Here is a 16,753-nt window from a genome sequence, read left to right as displayed (position 1 = left end):
TCTTTATATTGTATATGTGTGTGTGGATTTTTTTTTGTATATGTATGTGAGAAATACTGATGTGTCCACTGCCCTGTGATGAGGTGTTTAAGCAGAATATTGAGATTGTGATCACGGTGCCGTTTGACCTTTGACCTTTGACTACAGAATTCTAATCAGCTCATCATCGCTTCCAAATGGACGTGTGCGACTGATGAAACTCCCCCCGGAGGCGTTTCTGAGACATTGTGCTCGCAAGAGTGGGACAGACGTGAGGTCACAGTGACCTTGACCCTTGACAACTAAAAATCAATTCATCTTTTAGTCCGAGCGAATGGTTTGTGCAGGATATGAAGAAAATCTAGTTCCAAACATCCAGGAGCTATGAAGAGAACCCTACACCGTGTTCATTACATTACACGGGGTCCCTCCATCCATTCAGGTCATCATTTAGACCCACATAAATTCATAATGATAATCTGAAATAGATATAGGCTTTTATGCTTGATTGTTTTATCAGGATTTGTTATATTTGCATATAAAACCATGTATTTGGAAACTACAGACACGCTGTTGAAGGAAGTTTACCTGGACTTTCCACTTACTGCTGTGATGCTCAGACTGGGACGTGGAGATACTGCAGCACAGTATGGTTACTTCCTCATTACAAATTGTATCTATTCATTTAAACATAAAACTACAGGCTATTATCTCTTCTTTATTCAGAGTTATGAGTTATTATGGGGATTTAAACAGAATAGAGAAAAGTTTTTGACCTCTTTTTAGAGCTGAAGTACTTAAAAAACAGCCTTGGCATTAAGCCCTCTTTTCAGATTAGCACGGATTTACCTGTTTTAGTCATAAAACCTGTGATATTCGAGGACATCAGAACACGCTGCGCTGCATGTGAAAGATATTTGAAATGTGGTTAACAGTATTTAAAAGGAATCAAAGGTCTTGTAAGACTTCTTGTTCCCAGACAGATGGGTCACATAATGAGGAACGGAGTCCAAGGTTTTATTTGTCTCTGAAGACAGAGGAGGCAGCGCGGCCTTGTCTGTCAGCCGCTGGCAGAATGAAGGATCCCCGGCCATAGCACTCGCTCCCCCGCCGTTCTCTAAATGATATTTCTCCACTGCTAAATGTCACATCAATATTCACTACCGGCTAATTAATCTCGGCCCGTGTGGAACCTGGTTACTTCTCTCCCGCGTCCTGTTGGAAATACAGATGGCTCCGGGGCTGGACCTTTGCTCTTTTAGCACAAATTTACCCCGAGCATTCATAGGGTTCTTAAATTCCTTAAATATTTTCAGACGGTTCTACCAAGAAACCTTCATTAGTAAAGCCAGCGGCGGAACACCTTGACTGTTATTCGATGGTGGGCGGAGGGGACTTCCAGGATAGATGGGAGAGGAAAACGATTTCTCACAGGATGCTCTACAGGAGGATTTGAGTCGCTGGGGTTCTGAGCCGCGGCGTGCTTGAGGTGAGTGATGGCGTGCGTGTTGGGATGGTGACACGAGGTCGAGCGGCTGATTACTAAAGAGGAACAAGGTCGTATCGCTCAGTGTCCTTCCAACCGCTGGACGCTGGAGCTCTGGCTGGAATGAAAAGGCTTGTGTTGGTCAGGAGCAGATGTATTATGGCTCTTGACTTAATGACTAAATTGATAGTTACATGTATAAAATAATACCCTCCAACATCCTATCTGTCATGGTGTCCATGAATGAAAAGAAGGGAATCCATTAGAGCCATGAGTCATCCTCAGCCTGGACATCATATTATATAATAAATCACAATATTGTGTAGTGATGTGGTTTTTACTTCTTTGCACATCTTGTACTGTTGAAGTATTATTCCAGACATATATAGAGTGTCTGAAAAAATTTATTTCCTTTTTAAGTCCAACTGTGAAGAGTTCAAAAATATTCAGGTAGTGATTTGGTTTATTCCTGCAGTAAGAGTTTATTGCAATTTACCTACTTTACAAACGTCTGTCTGTCTGTATGTGCAGCGCATATCTCATGATATCGGCTTCACACTTTACACGTGTGTCGCCAATGGCCCAAGGAAGTACAGTTGAATTTGGTGGGATTTGGATATGTGTAATGTTCAATGTTATGTGCTGATCTCCATCATGACAACAACATTCAAAGATTCACTCTTTGGCCTATTTCTCTACAAAGTAAAAGCACAGGGTTCGTTTTGTAGCAGGAATGCTTCAATCAAATTGAAAAGTTGTGACGTTGGGTCTGAAGATTGTAAAAATAGCCGACAAGCAAATGACGGCAGTTAAGTAATTCATTCAAACTCACATATAAGTCACACACAAGCAATAATTAAAGCAAATTAAGTTTCATTTTAAGAAAAAGATTGACTATAATATCTTCATTGCAGAGAAACCAGGTAGGATTGATGCAAAGTTTTCTAACTTCACTCTGCAACATACACTGTTTATAAAAAGCCCTGAAGCACACAAACAATAATAATGTGACAGTATATGGCAGTTTGAGAAGAACTCACTAATGGCAACAAATAGATCTTAAGTGTCTCTATTCCAAGCAGACAGGTTTATAAGGGCAGTGCACTAGCACAAGTTCAAACCAGGGAACGCATTCAGAGATAGAAATGTGCACTTAGTGAATTTGCTGAGAATAACAAAGCATTAGAAATGATGAGACCTTGCTGTTTTTCAGTGGAGTGCCTCCCTCCGGTTCAGATGTTATAAGAAGAGTGCAGCACAGCGCTTACCTGCCCGACATAAACCAGCAGCCTGGCGTTGAGAGGGCTCTCATCAGGACTCAGCCACAGCTCCGAGTTATCATCCGACGATACCGAGAACTGGAAATCACCTGCGGGGCAAAAACACCATCAAAGTGAGTGTTAGCAGATATATATGCATATGATCACAGTTGAGTATCAGACGATGTGAGACCTCATCAAATAAATTGTAATAATGAACCTGGAATATGTTGGCCAGACTACTTCGGGCAGAGATCAGCGATTGCATGTTTCACCACGGTGATATTGAAAGTGTTGCTGGGACTGAATTCCCAATCAATGTGAAAACTATGTGAATGCAAATGAACAAATTAGAACCAGGAAGGAGACCAGGATGCCAACGAGTAGACACTTAAATTAAATCCATTTTTATAAGTGGATAATCAGGATACTCGAGAATTGTGAACGTGTTGTCAATTCCGTCGAACAGGACTATTAAAAGTCGGAGCTGAATAAAGCTACTTTCCCCTAAGGGGCTGTTTTCTGAGTATCTTTCTGTCAATGCTGAGAAAACTGAGTAACTGTGAATTTGCAGTCATCAATCTAAAAACTGAGCAGAGGACATCAGTATTTTTGGGGGGTGAAGGAAACAGCATTGTGCAGAATATAGTAGATATATACTTGTACTGTGTAAAGTACAAGTAGTTACCTGGATAAATGAAGGCATTATGACCTCCGGCAGGGAAACTGGGTGGATTACGAAACGTGTTGTAAGGATTTTAGTTTTTACTTTCTTAAACATCGCAATTGCTTTTCAACATTTTCTTGATTTCTCAGGGAATACTTCATGGATCTTGACAAAACTGATCATATTGAGTACAACACTTTTGTTGTCTGTGATGAAATCAGGTTATTCAACACTCGATCAATCTAGAGTAGCATCTGAAAGGTTGTCCGGGGCAGTGAGGGGGTGAAGGTCACTTGTAAAGCACTTGTCAGATTCCTGGAGGTAGATGACCTTTGAGCCTTCAGCTGAGAAGAGCCTTACCACCAGTGAAAACTCCACATGAGAGTGAAATGAACATTAAACTAATTAATAACTTCATACTCTGCAATTTGTGTAAGGGCACTTGGGTGCTACAGCGTTTCAGTTCCCATAGCAACAAGTCTCGAGGGTACCGCAATGAGATTTAGCTGTGAGATCCCCGGCTTCAGCCATAATATAATTTCTGAATATCCACTATATTAGCGGCTATGAAGTGTTTGGAATAAGAGGGCTATGGAAATTATCTACTCTTATGCTCCAAAGACCCACTCAGCCCCAGAGGAGATACTTGCTATTAACATTGAGCTAGTTACCGTCTCTGTAAGGGTGAAGGAAGCCAAATATTCTCAGGCCATAGTTCTTCCACCTCGGAGCCACTGCCAGCTTCTTCACTGTGGTTCGGGTCTGCGGCAGGAAACAGAAACAAATGTCAAAAATCAAATCACGCAACAGTTTCTGCATCAAAACAAAATAAAAGAGATTATTTGTTGTCAGGTAATCCTATCAAGGTAATCTTACCATTTGTTTAACCACTCCCCCAAACAGCGAGCGTCTATTAATAGCTTAGCACTCGTAACTATAGGCACAGCAGGCGCTTGTAGAAACTCTGGATGTGTGCATGAAGCCAGAGTGAAAAGCAATACTGCCCTTTTTAGGTCAAAACCAGAAATGCAACACCAAAAGGGGAAAATTGATTCAACTGTGTGTTTGTCTGCTCGAACATAAGCTGGAAAACTTGGCTCCTTCTAACAAACAAAACAACCACAACTATTTCATGATAGCATGTCCACTATTAAGCTAACTTTCCATAGACTGTATGTAAAGATGGATGACGCATCTCCACTTCCTCCAACTATCCAGAAAAGAAGTCAGAATATCCATCCACTATCATGGAGGAGTCGGGATCTATGACCTGTACTGTCACCAGCCAATAGGGGGCGATCAAGATGCCTCACTTCTTATCTTTGTATACAGTTTATATTAGGTCTTCACTGTGTGGTCGTTGGTTCTGGATGCATCTATTTAAAAGTCTATATCATTCATCGCCCAATAAGATCTTTGTTCATTTGAAGTTATAATGGCTTTCGTTCTTTTTCAAATCTTTTCTGGATGTTGGTTTGCAAAGTTTTCTGATGAGCTTTGTACAGAATTTGCATAATACTGTCATCTACTAGTTCCTGAAATTTAAACTGAACAAACGATGGGTTGGATGGAACTCTATGTCATTGTTTTGGATCTGCCTCTGCAAGGACAGACAGCCTGACGGATGTATTGCAATAACTACAAGAAGGAACTTAATACACAGTCAATTGAATTTAGTGTTGACACATCCCAGGTCGGCCACTGCTCTGTAATACTTACATGAGGGTAGAGAGGGAAGTGCAGGTTCTTTCTGAGTTGAGCTATTGAGGATCCGCACCAGTCCTCGAACACGTGCAGATTTGCCTGGCCCTTAAACTGCCGACACACAAACAGAGGAGAGGAATCAGGCATGTGCACGGCGACAGCAGCGTCAGTTTCTTTTTAAATAAGCTTCATTCACTTCGGCAAAATTTCCATTTGCCCCGGATTCAGTCGATATATTTTGTTGCAGAAAGTATGTCATCGTTCACGCCTCCTCTGCCACGCAGGAGGAAATAGTTCTCCGTGAATAATACGACTGCAGAGTGGAGTTTCTGTCTTGCCTGGGCAAAGGTGATGGAGAGTTCGTCATGAGTATCGGGGGGTGGGGGGGGGGGGGGAGTGTGAACGCAGGATGTCAGGAGCAGTCTGTCAGAGCTCAGGGCCCCTGTCCATAGTCTGACATTTGTCTGAATTACTCAGGGAAATCTCAGGACACGGCAAGGACAGATGGTGAGACCAGTCGGCCTCGGGGAACAGTTCCCTCACGCGCGTCGGTCTGCTCATGTACAAGAGGAGACGACTCCCTGATGAATTGTGTGTCAGTTTGTCACTGCTGAGTTTTGGGGTCAATTCAAAATGTAAAAGAATAAAAATGCTACATTTTTCTTTTTCTGACAACTTACAACTTTTTACCACGAATACCTGCTCTCTCTACTCCTCACAGCCAAACAGGCTCAGGAGGGTGAGTTGAGGGATATTCAGCTGCAACATGCAACTTCACCACAAGATGTCACTAAATTCCACACACTGCACCTTTAAAGTAAGAGCGGTCTAAGTTAAATACAGATGGAGGAAAACGTTTTACTTTAATACTTTGAGACATTTTTTTTTTTTTGTGATCAAATTTTTATTGGGATTTGAAGGACAACAATCATCATCATTCAACAGCACATAAATAAAGTAATTACCGTATACAAACATAAGCATACCCATGTACTCACACACACAGATACACACATACACGCCGGATAATAATAAAATGAAAACATAAAATAAAATAAAAAGATATAACTGAAGATAAATATATAGCAAAAATTAAGTAAAATACATAAAATGTCATAAATGCAAAAGGAAAAAAGTGCCATTGAAGTGTAACCTAGTTAGATCTATCAAATGGTTAGATGCCGTCCACAATTTTCAGTATACAGTAAAACCTAAACAGGGAACATAAGCCAAAGACTTTGAGACATTTTAAGAGTTTTGTGTCTGTGACAAGGAGCAACAACATGGAAGGTGAAGATTCAGCCACATTGGTGACGAAGCAGAGAAACTCAACTTTCCACTCCGTTCCCTTATTTAAATTAAGAATCCTACATTTAGTAGATCATACACACATTTTCCTGCTTACACATTTATAGTAAATATAATTTTTTTATTACAGTAAGAGTGGTCTAAGTTAAATAGTCAATGAACTAATATATATAAATGTGACGTGAGTCTCAGTGGCCTTCAGAGAAACTGTTTTATTTTTATACTTTGAGTACATTTCAGAGCCTGTACTTTTTTATGCTTTTTTCTTGAATGAAGAGGTTGTATAAGTACTTATATATCTACTTGAGTCATCTCTACTTCTACACGGGTGAAGAACCTGTGTACTTGTGTCAGCTCTGCCACATAAATTAATAAATGTATCTTGATATAAATTTGGGGGTTCAGAAAGTGAGTCATGCACGCAGCGGTGATGTGATTTCCTCGACATGCTGCTGACACATGAATTTCATTCCTCGATCACATTTCTGCACAACATCTCAGACGGAAAAGAGCTGTAACTTGGTGCTGGTGCACGGTTGCTCGTTTCGACACATGCACGGTTCGGCTCCGCATCGAGCCTGCGGCGGTTGTCTCAGTGATTTAATGACCTGTTATTGCTCTGATTTCTCAAACTGGATGATCAACCCACAACACACTCTCACACGTACTGTACGCGCACATGCCACTCTTTGATGCGTGACAGCAGTCCCAGCAGGCTGCCACTGTAACGCTGCCACAGATATTAAGAACATCACACACAAGTCGAGCGGAAAGCTGGCTCTCACCAAATGAATATGAAACGGCACAGTCAGGGTGCCTGGTTGCATCAAAGAGCTGGCACCACCGCTCTGGCCCCATTTCATTAAGTGAGAGTGGCCTTTCTGTATATGGAGGAGCTGCTCGCGGAACAGTTGTGAGCTGTCGAATCGATTGATCCGCAGAGGGAGAGTCACCTTTTGACGGAATGGCAGAGTGCAGACCTCCGCCGGGGCCCCACAGTCCCCTTCAATTCAATCAAACTGCACCAGCCTTCAAAGACTCATACGTTTACGTCTCCTAAATAGGCCTGATGCTTTCATCAAGATCCATCAATAATTCCCTGGGGAAATTGGTGAAAATGTCAAAACATAATGTTAAGGGAAATGAACAAATCCCTGCTCTGCCCCCCCGTCCCCTCCGTTATTTGTTGGCTTGTTTCCCATCGTTCTCTAGTGTTGTGCAATAATGGTTAGGAGTGATACCATAAGCTAGTGTGCCTTTAGGCGTTCAATAAATTTGGTTATCAAAAATAGAAAAATAAAACATTAATATTTAAAATATTAATATTAAATCATATCTTTAGTTTGACTAAGTTCTCGCGGGGCACCACCCTTCATAGAAGGGAAAAGATAGCCAATTTATTGATTAAGATCAGTCTCATTTAGATCTAGTTCAATTAGAAATCTTAATATTTACTATTAAAGACTATATAATGAACAGTTAAGGTTTATAGAGTTCTTGACAGTGTAGAGGTTGGCAAACTTCACTTATGCAACATTAATGACAGGACAAGGTTAAAAGAAAGCATTTATTATAAACATAATAAGTATAAAACACCAATTACTAAACAATATACTAACTAATAAAGATGTGTGTGTGTGTGGGTGTGTGTGTATGTGTGTGTGAGGGTCTCGCTGGTGGCTAACAAAGAGTCACACCTTCCTGTGATCTTTTAAGATCTCTAAGCTAGCAGGCCCCCCCCCTCCTTCTGGTCGGGGGACGTAGCTAAGTAGGTGAAGAGATATGCGGGATCTGTGAGAATGCTAATCAGAAAATGGCAGGGTCTGTGTTGAGCCCGACTTACATTAACCTTGATTTAACTTGTAACACAATATCACCACATATATCAAACCTACTTAGCACCACACAGAATCAAATAAACAGTCTTGCTTAGCCTAGTAAAATTATTAAGCCCAAATTATGTTACCAGTCCAAGGACAGGGAGAAAGTTGCTGTGCAGTTCGGTTAGCAGTTCAGGCTTTTGAAGTCTCTGGTTCGTGTGGTCTCTGCTTCCGCGGTTCTGTTGAGCTGTGCAGTTCAGTTGCTTATTGAAGCCGTAGTTCTTACCTGCAGGACACCGAGTCGCTGCAAGGAGTTTAGAAGAAGCTTGAGATGCGTGGAGGTTTTCTTGAGAAGATGAGCTGGAAGCTCGACCTTTGACCTCCAGTTGTTGGAAAGAGAATATTTGAGCTGGAGGAATCCGGTTCCTCCACTCGCCGATGCAGGAGGAAAGGCCAGCGGCCTGCTGTCCTCAGTGGTGGTCGGTGGAGAAGAGCGCTGCTGGAGCAGCCTTCGGCCCTCCGAGGGGTTGGAGAAAGAAAAAGACTCTGGGGGAGCCTTGATCTTTTATAGACCCGGTTGCCCCTTGGTCATGGGACCAGACTGACCAATTGGAGTTGACCCTGGTAGATATTCGCACCTATGTGCGAAGATGCTGAAACAAAGGGGACATGTTGCCTCCTGGGAGACGGAGTTATTTGACCTTCTCAGTACAAAGAGAACACATTGCACTCTGGGAGATTGAGTATTCTCCAGCCCATGCGGCTTGTGGCTTTCTCAAGACAAAGGCCATGTGCTCTCAGGTTTTGACTTCCAATACAGGCCTGAAAGAGAGGCCTGCCTTTTTGCACAAAAACCATGTCCCAACACTAGTAATGCATTCAGTGCTTGTTTCTCTTTTTGTAATCCTGCTCACTAGCTGACAAACAAACACAGATGAAAACATAACATCCTTGGCAGAGGTAATCAAAATGGCACTGAGTAGAGTGCATCCCTCCGCCAAGGCCCAACAGTCCCCTTCCATCCAATCAGGCTGGACCCAAATTGCACAAACGCATAGACAAACAAATAAAACAAATAAAATCGTAGAGTCGCCCCTTTGTCTGGATCTACGCCCATGTCCCATCATTTCACGAAGTTACATAGAAATCGGATCTGTAGTTGTTAGCGTAATTCCGCTGACAAACAAACCAACTAACAAATGGACAGGATGGAAACCTTGGAGGAGGTAGAAACCCACATGGGCGTCAGAAGGCATTAGAGGTCCGAGACAGGAAGGTCTTTCATACAGTAAACACCTCGGTGACTGCTGCTCAGCCTCCGCGTGTGATGCTCCTGCTGATCACACCGGGCTTCTAACAGATGGCCTGACCCGGAGTGGTCCTTTTCATCTCACTCCCGGCTCTCTGTGGTCAACTAAGTGCCCGGCGCACTGACAGCGGCGCGGCAATTACGGCTCATGCATTAACCATGAGACATTTATGTTGTGCAAACACGTCAGTCGACAAACAGTAGGACCAGTGATTTTATTTCCTAAGTTTTTTTTTATGTGCCCATATTTCACGCTTTATATGCTCTCGTACGGAAAAGCAGGAGAAAAACAGAAAGGGGGGGATTTTGTGGGCTCAACTGACTCAAATAAGGACGGAAGAAGAAGTCTTTTAAACAAGAAGATGTTTAAAAAGGGAGTGGCAGAGCGGGGGGGAGGAAAAGGGGGAGGGCATGGTAAGGTTAGAGGGATTTAGCAGACGAGAGAAGCCCTGTGTAAATATGCCTTAAGTAAAGCTTTTAATAGATTTCCTGTGGGTTTTTTTAAAAGTGCACCTTTCTCTCCGGCCTGGCCCCCCCCCTCACCCCCGTCTCTTGTCAAACAGCAATAAGCAGGTCGGCTTTAAAAAGGCTCTAATTATTCACACAAACACATCCCTGTGCAGCCCTGGGTAGCCGAGGCCTTGGGCTGTGGAGTCGGCTTTTTGCCGGGGGGGCACTCCGGTATAATTGGCAGCATTTTGGAGGTGGCTGCCGTGTGAGAGGTCTGTCTGTGCTCTGGCCTCAACTGGAGGCTGGATATGAAATGAAGAGGGAAGTTATGTTTTTGCTTCGCCCTCTGTGCCTTCGCTTTAACTCTGATAAACTGTTCTGCGCCTCGCTCCCGTTTTGTTGTTTCCGTTATGTTCTCTCTCTCTCTCTCTCTCTCTCTCTCTCTCTCGCAAAAGAATTCCCTCCCACTATGCCCACTATCCCAACCATCTGACCTCTCCATCCCTCTGTCTGTTCCCATCGTGCTGCCAGAGCTTTCGTTTCCCTGAGCTCAGCTGATGGCTGTCACTCCCCCCCCCCCCGTGCTGTCACCATCCAGCTAGTTTTTTTGTCTCCCAGCCGATTCCTCCTTGAGGAGCGTGGGATACAGTGATGCTAACATCAACAGTTTGTAGAGAAATGGCGAGTTGTGTGCGTCTGTGTGTGTGCGCTTGTTTGTGGGTCCGTGTCTGACATGGAGCCGCTGGAGCCGGTGTCTTTTAAAATGACAGCTTCTTTATTGCTTGTCGGCAGGAACTCATATTTAGTAATTGGCTAAAGAGGCAGAATGACAGCTGCTTTTTTCTCTACTCTGATTTGTTGTCCTGCGTTCCTTTAGCCAAGACACTTTAAGATCATGATGACTGAAATTTGAGATCTGTCAAATATGACAGATGTGGAGAACTATCGGAGTCACAGAATTACTTACACTTCCCCACAACTGATGATAAGGTGAAGTAGCCTGATAGAGAATAACCCTCAAAAGCAGAGTGAACTAAGATAGATTCTCTCCAGGGTATTGGAAGACTCGGTTGTCTGTTCCAAGTTGGTCTTGTTTGTAGTTTTATTATAGCGTGCTAATATCTGTATAGTTTAGAAAGAACTTCAACACACAGAGACTTTACAGTATGCTGCCAACATTTTGTAAAGGTCAATGGAGGCAGCATTTAATACATGTAAACTTATAATAACTTGTCATAAACTAAAAGCCCCAAAGTACTTGAACATATCTAATACTCCTAAAATTCAGATTATTAAGTTTTGGATTTTTAATAACTTTTTTTAAGACCCAGCGGAAATCTTGCAACCAGTGAAATTAGAGTTGCATTTGACGACTTTAAATTAAACTGAAAAAAAGGGTCATAATGCTCAATATGTCTGATCTGAAACACTACAGGCACAGAGTGGCTCGATGCTGGGACCTGCAGGTAACGACAGGGCGGACTCACATTCCTCTGCAGCTGCTGAACCTGCAGCAACACCCAGGAATTGATAGGTATTCAAAAATACTGACATTCTTATAGCTGTGATAAAACAAATTCATGGTCCTTTCAGCCGACTCATACACACACCTCTATCTTTCGTTTCCCTGAAGTACTGAGCCATGTGTTTTATATCCAATTGTGTATTTTAACTGTAATTGACTTTTTTTTAATCTATGTAAACCTGTTTTTGGTCAGGATTTGGTTATTTTCAAGAGGCAGAAATCCACGAGCAGTTTAAAAACCACCAGACAGACAGTGACAACTCCCGATGTCCCTTTGGACCGTCGAGTTCACCTTGAATGGGAATCAAACTCAGCCCTGTGCTTCACCTACTCAGGTGTTGTTTCTATTTGACCAGATTTGTCTCCCTGGCAGAAAATTTTCATAAACTTCTATCCCAAAGAAAGACATGACAGTAATGTTAGATGCTAACACTCTATAACTCGATGTACCTTGTGTTTAGAGTGCAAGAAAACCGAAAACAATCCATAAAGAAAAAATTTCCAGAATATCTTAGTGGTGCCAGGTTGCACATCAGCCTCTTGTTGCCAAAATAGACATCACAAAAAAATCAAAACACCAAGCTCGTGACAAAAAAAGGTTTTCTTTTCCATGCGCCTCTTAAGTGTTTTTGTGTTTGTTTAGTTTAGTTTGTCGGTTTTTTCTTTACCTATTTTCACAAATGGAAAAGAAAAGAAACAAAAAAAACTGTCAAAACAATATGAACTTGCCTTTCAGAGCTTCCGTGGGTATCTGCCCTCTACAGCTATCCCAAAATATTCTACTAACACAAAGGTAAATGTTAACGTCTGACAAATTAAAGTAAAGCATTGACATGCCCGTGTCATTTGAAGACAGAGCACAGGGCACATAATGAAAATCCTGTTTTCTCTCCCTCCATCCACCTCTTCCTCACTCCCATCGCTGTCCAAAGGTTGTCCCCCCCCCCCCCCCCCCCCTTTGCCATCCTCGGCTATAAATAGCTCCCACAGTTTCACAGCAACACGGCACCTATACGGCTCTGCCATGAAACGAGAGGAGAGGGAGGAAAGCAATGCCATCTGTCAAACAAGGGGAGTGAGACAAGTAAAGAGAAACGTGGATGGAGGAAATGAGAGGTGCACAGAGAAGAAGCTGAGTAAGAAAACCACTGATTGATAAAGACAAAAAGAAAAGAGTAAGATACTGCTGGGCACAAACACACACTGCTGCCGTGTTGCCTTTCTTCCCACACATCCACGCACCCAGATTTCAGCGAGCTTGTCTTCGCGTATCTCCATCTCCACCGCTCTCCGGTATCTCCTCTCCCTCACCCATCTGCTTGCACTATCAAACAGAGTACAAGTCAGACAATCCTCTTTGCTTTCCCCCCCCCCCCCCCCCATCTCTCGCTCCTCTGGGAGGCCGTCTCCCTTTCTGGGAAATCTGTCGCAGCCTTTTGCGTTCCCCCGCTGGCACCGAGGCGCTGACAAACGGCCGCTCTGCGCACCCACTGACGAGCAATCGCACCAACTGACACCGTAAATCCCCGTCGGAGGAGAAAAGTGAGACATGATGTTCTTGGCTGAGGCCGCACTGAGAGGTATATACAACACCAGGCAGCTCAGTCCCGCCGGGAGAGCAGGGGAGACGGTAGGGACGGGAATCGGCAGGGACCTCCCGATACGATACTATCACGATACTTAAGGCCGGCGCATGCTTCTGCGTTTTCACGGGCCCGGAGACGCAAGAGCCCCGCCGGGCCCCTCACGGCCCTTCCTACGTCCTTACGTGTGTCGGCCAATTTTTCTAACTATACGGCAAAGCCCTGCAAGCGTCACCCGCCTGCAAGGGCTGTGATTGGTCTGCTAACTACATCATTTCCGGAGTCGCATTTCCGGTTCATGCCCGGAAACCACGGAAGATTTAGAAGAACGAATATGGACCAAATAGAAGAGCACTTGGCAGAAGAGATCAGACACTATGACCACTAGTATAACCCGTCACTAACCGGCGGATTTTTCCGCCAGAAAAAGGCTCTGAGGAGCCGCCGTGGCGATGTAAATATTTCGCTCTTCTTCGTGCCACACGCGAAGAAGATCCGACTTCGACAAAAAACATTACTCCGCCTAGTGTTCTGGCGGGGAATTGCATGGCAACCCGTGCAACGGTTGGAAAACCATGAATGAGAACGAGTCCTGCGTTACAGCTGCGTGCCTGCGGGCCCCTGACAATGCAGAAGCATGGGCCGGCCTTTAGGTGGCGATACGATATGTATTGCGATTCTGTGGGTATTGCGATTCGATGTTACGATTTCCTGGGATTTCTTTTGGTTATTTTTTTTTTTTTTAAATACTGGACCATGGAAAAATGTTGAATCATACCTTCAAATACAACACAGTCAAATTCACTAAGAGCTTTACAAGTTTTATTTCAAATATTAACATTAACTTAATGACTGCCGGGCAGCCAGTAGAGAAAATAAATAAAAATGTGCCCTATTATTGTATAGCCCCAGTCAACTGCACACAAACTGACAGATTAAGAAATGTATGCCACCTAGGCTACTTTTAAACAATAAATAAAAGGTAAATTAAATAGAATGAATAAAAGTTTACTTAAAATATAAACTTTGAAATAAACAAAAAGTAGGCTATTGTTGTTTGCATGTAGGCGATACAAAGCTAGTGCTTGGGTATGTTAAGATTCTTGTGCAAAAACAAGAGCTGGTCAACATGCTCTGGGGTGATGTTGCTCCCCCCCTGTATCCCCCCCGTATAAACCAATAAATATGCTTAAAAAATATTTAAAATTTTTTTTAATTTATTTAAAAAAAAAACACGATTTGGAAGGCAGCATGGCTATTTAAAATAGTCATTCACAAGAATCGCGATTTGTAACTGAATGGATTTTTCCCCCCATCCCTAGGAGACGGCGTCAAAACCTCACTGTCGATGCATCGGAAACACTGTCCTGCAGTTTTAATGAAAAGTTGAAACGTGAGCGAGGAATGAAAAGATCAAATGACACATTTTGCACGGGAGTTAGTCTCTGTGGCTACGATAGGAATGTCACGGTAGCATTTTGTGAAATACATCCGACTTCACAGAGGGCATTTGTACTTTCCCTCTATTCCATCGCCCTCCTCTCATTAGCAATTCGGGGAAAGAAATGAAAGTAGGATAAGTGGGAAGGTAGAGTGAGGGAAAAGGAGGGGAATTCAAAGGTACAGCGGTTTAAAGGAATTATGAGAGGGGAGATAATGAGAACTCATTTCACACGGAGGAAGAAAGACAAGGTTCATTTATGATCCAGCTTCAAATTCATCTCCTGCTCTATTGAGGGTTTTGTATAATCTGCCATCTGTCCTACAATTACATGTCTTCCGTCATGCCAAGGATATAACATGTGAGGGGGGGCGGAATGGGGGGAGAATGGGAGGCAGAGCGTGAAGGATGAGCAGATTTGTTTTTATTTCCATCTCCTGCCACAATCTGTCGATCACTCACCCAAAATGAAATGAGAGGCCGGTGAGAGAAATCACATCTCTGCCTCCCGTCTATTTAGAGAGAGACAGACAGACCGAGGGAATAGAGAGGAGTGTTTTTGCATCCTCCCACCCCCCCCCCAGTCTACTCACTCTTATTTGATACGGTGGGATGACGTGAGGGTGAGAGAGAGAGAGAGAGAGAGAGAGGAAGATCCGTTTCCTCCCCCTGTCGTGTCACTGCGTGTGTTTTTGCACGAGAAGCCAGCGTTGACGACTGCTCCCACCTGAGTCATGTCTGTGCTACAATATCTTACTCCCCCCCCCCCCCCCTTGAGTGATGAATAATATGCCATCCAAATCTACACACGCACAGACACACACACACGCACACACCTCATCTCCACATCTCCAGCTTTGTTTTTACAGCAACCAGAGGACCAAGTGTCTGAATCTTTCCGTTACCTGTCGTCTTCCATCTATCTGTGTTGATTCGTGTTAAATAGACACGTAGAATCCCCCCCCCCCCGTTGATATGAAATTCCACCATGATTTAAGTGTCACTAATCCCTCTTACCGTCATTTTCTTTCTGCTCCTGACTAAATAAAATTGTTCATTATGCTATAAATTCTCTCCGGATCCATGTCGGCTTTGCTGCAAATAACCATTTATCCCTTCCTGCCTGGCATGGGCCGCTCGTCTCTTTAAACAAGTGCAGCGTCTCTTCCTGTCTGACCTCTGTGCTGTGTCCTTGACCTGCTGAGGATCTTGACAGATATATAAACAGGGTACGTCCGAAGAGGCGCCTCATCTAATCCGCAGCCACCTGTGGACGAGTTCACAGGGCGGGGACGCTCATGAAGTCGCCAGTGTTGACTGACAACCAGCCAAGGAAGGTCACAACCAGCAGCACTTCACTCAAAGGATTCAGACTTTTCCTTCCTTGCTTCTATCTTCTTGTCTCTCTGCTCATGCACAAGAAAGTCAGCATCTTCCAGGATGCCCGTGTGACCTCTGCCAGTCGGTGACAGCTGGCATATGGCACTGCTCTGCCTCCACCCGCCTGAGTCCATGCCTCCGACAGCGCCAACTCAGTGGTCCCTCAGACCTCTGCCTCCTTGGCTGTGCATCAGGAAAACCAGTTAGTGCTGGTAATTAGAGCTCATAGCTGGTGAAGGGAGCCGAGGCGCGGCTGCACTCTGTGGTTTCTGACGGAATTGGCTCTGGTCTGACATCCCAGAAGTCGGATAGCAGACAAGAAGAGATGTTTTGAGGATGCAAATTTATAGAGATGTAAGAAAACTCCAGTCGAGTTATGCTGGATTCGTGGAATATTCACAGGCGTGAATTCCATGTTGCTTTAAAGGGGGGGAGGTTGGAAACAAGTCAAAGAAATGTCATGTTGACTTCTGCAAGTGAGTTTCGAAGCCAGTCACGCTTAATCTAAAATGTATTCGGGGTGGATGTTGGAAAATGTATTTCCCTTTAGAGGCTTTTTCGCTTCTTTCGATCCAAACCATAAATAAGAGATCCCGGCTGGTCAATGAAACATATCTCCTGGTGCAAGGAAGTCCTGCTTTTAACAGATTTCACCTACTGAAGCAAAAACATGAGACGAAACAAACAACAGGAAGCTCATCATAAAGCATCCCGCTGTGATCAGGCCGTGTTATCCATTTACATTTGTGCAATTAGTCTGCATGGTCCACATTCACAGAGCTGCTTTGGCTGCCGTCCTAGCTTGGCTGCTTCACATCAATGTGACTTCTCATTTTCTAAGT

At 43.7% G+C, this 16,753-nt stretch overlaps 1 protein-coding gene across 1 annotated transcript in view; it reads right to left on the bottom strand.

Annotated features, from left to right (window-relative positions):
* The window catches only part of b4galnt4a (beta-1,4-N-acetyl-galactosaminyl transferase 4a), a 143,351-nt gene that overhangs the window by 44,663 nt on the left and 81,935 nt on the right, over positions 1-16,753 (bottom strand). The window contains exons 4-6 of the mRNA XM_061076911.1: positions 5,111-5,206; positions 4,063-4,153; positions 2,734-2,834 (exon numbers count right to left, since the gene is read on the bottom strand). Of these exons, the coding sequence (XP_060932894.1) occupies positions 2,734-2,834; positions 4,063-4,153; positions 5,111-5,206 (288 nt within the window). The remainder of the gene's footprint in view (positions 1-2,733; positions 2,835-4,062; positions 4,154-5,110; positions 5,207-16,753) is intronic.

The sequence above is a fragment of the Limanda limanda genome, chromosome 8, assembly GCF_963576545.1.
Source record: "Limanda limanda chromosome 8, fLimLim1.1, whole genome shotgun sequence".
NCBI lineage: Eukaryota > Metazoa > Chordata > Actinopteri > Pleuronectiformes > Pleuronectidae > Limanda > Limanda limanda.
The sequence above is the reverse complement of the archived record's forward strand: the minus strand, read 5'-3'. Positions and strand labels throughout refer to the sequence as shown.